At 38.5% G+C, this 5,870-nt stretch overlaps 1 protein-coding gene across 3 annotated transcripts in view; it reads left to right on the forward strand.

Annotated features, from left to right (window-relative positions):
* The first annotated feature begins 773 nt into the window (after positions 1–773).
* The window catches only part of TRPC4AP (transient receptor potential cation channel subfamily C member 4 associated protein), a 61,439-nt gene continuing 56,342 nt past the window's right edge, over positions 774–5,870 (forward strand). For 2 of the 3 annotated variants that reach the window (XM_023725109.1, XM_023725112.1), the window contains exons 1-2: positions 774–1,001; positions 3,917–4,033. In XM_023725109.1, the coding sequence (XP_023580877.1) occupies positions 3,938–4,033 (96 nt within the window). In that variant the 5' untranslated portion in view covers positions 774–1,001; positions 3,917–3,937. The remainder of the gene's footprint in view (positions 1,002–3,916; positions 4,034–5,870) is intronic. The other variant, XM_023725118.1, reaches the window with a different exon arrangement.

The following is a 5,870-nucleotide window of genomic DNA, read 5'->3' on the forward strand; positions in this document are numbered from 1 at the left end:
TTGTGTACAAGTTTTTGTGTGGTTGTATGTTTTCATTTCTCTTGAGTATATATCTAGGAGTGGAATTGGTAAGTCATATGATAACTCTGTGCTTAGTTGTTTTATGAACTGCCAGTTTACCAAACTGGCTGCACCAAAAAAGAAAAAAAAAAGTGGCTGCACCATTTTTATTCCAACCACAGTGCATGAGAGTTCTGATTTCTCCACATTCTTGCCTGTACTTTTCACTCTCTGACTTTTTTTATTCTAGCTGTCCTAGTAGGGATGAAGTAGCATCTCATGATGGTTTTGATTTCCATTTCTCTGATGACTGATGATGTCTGAAATCTTTTTATGTGTTTATTGGCTATTTTGTATATCTTCCTTGGAGAAATGTCTTTAGAATCTTTGCCCGTTTTTTAATTGTTTGTCTTTTTTATTATTGAGTTGTTAGATTAGGAGGGCATCTAATCACTTAGAAGCAGGAGAGGGCAAGGCCAGTCAAGGAAAACTTCTGTCTGTTTTTCTTATGTTTTGATAAGGTGGAAAAGGAACTTTCTAGGTAGAAAAAACAGGAGAGAATATTTTAGGCAGGAGGAAGAACATGTACAGAGAGGCACAGAGAGAATATATACGTTAGGAGCCTAGAATGTGCATTCTAGAGAGGTGATGCTAGAAAGGAAAGTAGCTGACAGATTACAAAGGGCATTGTATCACAGGGCAAGGAGTTGACTTTTAGATTATAGGCTATTGGGGAGCTCTTTCTGGAAAGAGGCATTCGAGATATTTGCCCTGGGTGAGTTTGGGAGGCAGCTGCTCTCCTTTGCCATATCTGCTGGTAGCTCTTTCCTCACCAGTAAAATGTTTCTCTCTCTGTCTCTTTTAACTCACAGTTCACTGAAACTTTTTTGACGGAGAGGGACAAACAATCCAAATGGAGTGGAATTCCTCAGCTGCTTCTTAGACTGTATGCAACCAGCCACCTCCACAGTGACTTCGTTGAGTGCCAAAACATCCTCAAGGTAACTGTTAGGGCTCTTGGAGGAACTGATTTCTGGGCCTCCAGGTGACACAAGCTGTCTGCTTTTTAAATAGCCTCTCTTTATATAAACTGTAGAAAATTTGGGAAGTTCAGAAAAAGTACAAAGAAGAAGATAAAAATCACCTTAATCCTACCACTGAGATACAATCATCTTTAAATTTCCTGTGTGTATCCTTCTGGTCTTTATTCACTCTTGTGGCAGTGGTTGCTTAATTTGAGAGATCAGCACTATGCCCTGAGATTGATTTGGATGACGTTCTTTTTGAATAGGGTTTAAAGGATCCCGTATTGCTGAAGGGTCATGGAGGGGACCTTGTGGTTGTTGATAATTACGACTAATATAAGAAGATTGAAGGGGCCTGGCTTGATGGTTGACAGATGGGTGGAAATTGTGCAGAGACGTTATGCGATGGCAATTGTTCTCAGACTTGACCATACACCAGAATCACCTGGAAGGCTTGTTAAAACAGAGTGCTGAGGCCCATCCCAAAGTTTTTGCTTCTGTAAGTCTGGGGTTAGCATATCCAAACTTTAGGGTGGCCCCAAATTTGAATTTAGACAACCAGCTCTAGCTGGAGTTAAACCTCTGCTAGTTATATTTGGCCAAAATGAAACTGAATGATAGTGTTTTCCAGAGGTGAAATTTTGATTATTATATCACACAGTAAGCCATTCCAAAACATAATAAGCACTAAATAAGTTGAGTCTTTACCTTTAAGAAAAGACATTTTGTATTCTTGATCTTCTCATGGTTTGATTAGGATAGGAATAATTATAACCTCTTACACTTGGTTAAAAATACTTGGCAAAGAATTATACATTATTTCATTTGATTCCTGCCAAATCTCTGAGATATGGGATGGAGGCAGAAGGAGGAGGGAAATCTAACATTTGTGAGTGCTTGCGGTGTGATCATTTCTTTTCACCCAGCAAATACTTAATTTGAAACTTACAGAGTACCAGATGTATTTAATTCTTACAGTAACTCTGAAGGTAGGTGGTATATTTTCTTATATTAGTCAAGAATATTTTGATTGCAGGTGACAGAAACTCAGACTAGCTTAAGCAGAAAAAGGTTTTTTATTGTCTCACTTAACTGGAAAGCACAGGTGTGAATTCAGGGGCTGAACAGAGTCAGGCTGTCCTTCTCTTATCTCGACATTGGTGTGTGGCCTCATGTTCCTCCATGTGATCACAGCTATAAGGTGACATTTCTACAACTTGTGCCAGCCACTCAGGCAAGGGGGCTGAGAGGCTATTCGCTAGGCCTGATCACCTGCCCCTGAGGTTGGGCCTGAAGTGCTGTTGGCAGCCCCAGCAGAACTTTGTGGAAACGGGAAGGGCACATCCCCAAAGAAATGGGGTTGTTGTTACTTGAAAAAGAGAGGCTAAGAGATGCTGGGCTGGCAAAATCCAGATATCTTCTACATTCTGTTTTTCATTTGAGGAAATGGAGACTGAGCAAGACCCACCCAAAGCCTTGTGGCTGCTGTATGATGAGCCCAGATTTGTCTTACTCCAAAGACCAGGTTTGCACTCTACTATGCTGCCAGCAGGAATTACATTCTGGTTTCACAGATGAGAAAAATGAGACCCAGAGAAAGTGGTGCAGTCTTTTACAAGTGGTCTCTTACTGACTCTGTAACCTTGGGCAAGTCTTTTTAACTTTTTTGTTTTGTTTTGGTTTTTTTACCAGTAAAATGGGTAAAACTATACCTACTTGATTGAATTATTTTAAGGATTAAATGAGTTAAAGTATAAAGTGTCTGGCACATGGCAGGCTCTCTCTTTAAGAGACAGTTCTACTCTTTGTCCACATGTGGTTCTCAAAGTGTGGTCAGAATCAGCGTCACTTGGGAACTTGTTAGAAGTGCACATTCTCAGGCCCTACCCCAGACCTACTGAATCAGGAACTTTGGGGGTGGGGCCCAGCAATCTGGATTTTAACAAGCCTGTCAAGTGATTTTGATGTGCATTAAAGTTTGAGAACCACTGCTCCAGCCTACTGCTGCTTTCCTCAGAGGCTTCTGAGGAGAAACATAGTAGGGTTCTGGACTCTTCCTTCCTCTACTCCCCTGCTTTACCCGAAATAGCTCTGCTTTCTTGTATAAGCACTAATTCTAGAGTCAGACTGTCTGGGTTTAAATCCTGGCTGTACCCTATACAAGCTGTATGACATTGGCAACGTCTTTGTGCCTCAATTTCCTTATTTGTAAAATGTGGGGGGATAATAGTAACTTATAGGATTGTGAAGATTAAAAGAGATAATACCTGAAATGCTTAGAACCATGCCTGGTACATAAAAATTAACTATTACTACTACTCTTACTACTGTCTTTATTATTGTACCAACTTTTTAATAAGACTTATTTTTTTCTATTAGCTTTATTCCATATAAACAAAGGATTCTGTGGCTCAGACAAATTTGAGAACCACTATGATGGCACCTAACAGCAGCACCATCACAGCGCTGTAATCCACCTTTATTATATTAAATGCCCGCTACAGCTTGGGACCTCTGGGGAATACAAAGAGAACTCCTTTCCAGTCTTGTCTTCAAGGAGCAGATTGTCTAGGGAGGAAATAACATAGATTTGTAAATAGGTGTGAAGTAAAAGTGCTAAATGCCACAAATGAATTACAGATTGCTTTGGGGGCTCAAAGGAGCAGCAGATTGCTTTTGGCAGGGAAGAATCAGGGAAGACTTCCTACAGGAGGTGTTTTAGTTATCTGTTGCTGCAGAACCAGCCACCCTAAAACTTCGTAACTTAAAATAACCACCATTTATCTTTCACAGTTCTTTGGGTTGATTGAATGGTTCTGATGTTTTGGTTTCTGGTCTGTGTTGGATACTAAAACTGAATGTCTTTCTGTATACTTTTTTTTTAAAACTAGGAAATTTCTCCTCTTCTCTCCATGGAGGCTATGGCATTTGTTACTGAAGAGAGGAAACTTACCCAAGAAACTACTTATCCAAACACTTATATTTTTGACTTGTTTGGAGGTGTTGATGTAAGTAGTTATTTTTACTACTGCTGTCACTACTACTACTAAACGGTTTGAGAACTTAACTCTTGAAATGAGTCAGGAGAACATCTCAGAATTTATAGCACACATTTCAAAATTTTAACTTTTAGAAGCTCAGTGGTGCTTACCTGTGTTGAAGCAGCATATTTTAGAAGAATTTATTTATTTGAATTAATAATATATCCACCTTTTTAAAAAAGATACCAGTGAAAAGTATGTCTCCCCCATTTCCTTAGTGTCCCCTCCTCAGAGGCAGCAGTGATTACTAGTTCTTGTATATCCTTCCAGACACGTTCTCTCTGTGTGTGCACGTGCAGCCCCCACCCCCACCACTTTAGATTTACTTTCTCCCACGTAAGAGTGGCATACTAACTGCATGGGTGCACTGTTCTGTGTCTTGCTTTTTCCGTGTAACTTTGTATTTCTAGCTTGGAGATAGTTTCATTTCAGTAAACGTAAATCTGCCTCATTATTTTAAATAGCTATATAGCATTCCATGGTGTGATTATACTATAATTTGTTTACCCAGGCCCCAACTGATGAGCATTTTTTCTTACACCTTTGCTATTATAAACAATGTTGTAGTACAGATCTTCGTTACATACTTTTGTGTGCATGTGAGTATATACCTTTGGGATCAAAGCATATGTGTCTTATATGGTTTATAAGCTTGCTAGTTTACATACCTAAGAGGTTTTATTAACTTACATCCTTGACAACAAAGTATAAGAGTGTCTGTATCCACACCATCACCAACACAATGTGTATGTGTATGTGTTGTTACGGACTTTGTTATCACAGTATAACTTGCATACCAAAAAGTACACCAGTAATTACTCCAAAATAAATTCACCTTTGTCACTACCACTCAAATAAAAAATAAAACATCACTAGCACCCAGAAGCTGCTTTCACCAAACATTATGTTTTAAGTATTTTTAATGTTTACTAAGCAGAGGTGAAAGATGGTATTTTTTCGTAGTTTAAAAAATGTGCTTCCTTCTGAGATTGAATACCTTTTTATGTGTTTATAAGTATTTCCTTTTCTGCCAATTGTCTGTTAATGTCTTTTGCATCTTTATCTGTTTGGTTATTGGCCCTTTTTCTTATTGATTTGTAACCCATTGCCCTCGAGTCAATTCCGACTCAGAGCTACCTTATAGGACACAGTAGAACTGCACCGTAGGGTTTCCAGGGAGCTGCTAGTGGACTCGAACTGCTGACCTTTTGGTTAGCAGCCGAGCTTTTAACCAACTGCGTCACCAGGGCTCCATTGATTTGTAAGGACTCTTAATTTTTTGAGGTCCTTTGTCATATGTTATATTTTTTTCCTAGTTTGTTAGTTGACTTTTGACTTTGTTTATGGCATTTTTAAATGTAGAAATGTTTCCTCTTTAGGTTGTCAGATTGATCAGTCTTTTGCTTTTGCGGCTTCAGGGTTTTGTTTCATGCTTTTCCCTCTGTTGGATTATTTTCTTCTGATATTTTAATGTTTTTATTGTATATGTTTAAAGTTTTGAACATTCAGAATGTATTTAGGTGTAATGAGTAAGGTGTTGAGATCCTACTTTTTTCCCCCCAGATATCTCCCCTTAGCCCCATCACTGATTTGAAATGTCATTTTTATCATATACTGATTTTCCTATACACACTTAGTTTATTTTATACTCTGTTTTCTGTTCCATTATTCAGTGTTTTCATGCCTGAGTACCAACTGGTTTTAAACATTGTAACTTTATAATGTTTTGACATATGATGGGGTTAGTCCTTCCTAACATATATTTTCCCTACACCTGCAACACTGAATTTTCATGGCTATTTTA

Source organism: Trichechus manatus, unplaced genomic scaffold, assembly GCF_000243295.1.
Source record: "Trichechus manatus latirostris isolate Lorelei unplaced genomic scaffold, TriManLat1.0 scaffold00008, whole genome shotgun sequence".
Lineage (NCBI taxonomy): Eukaryota > Metazoa > Chordata > Mammalia > Sirenia > Trichechidae > Trichechus > Trichechus manatus.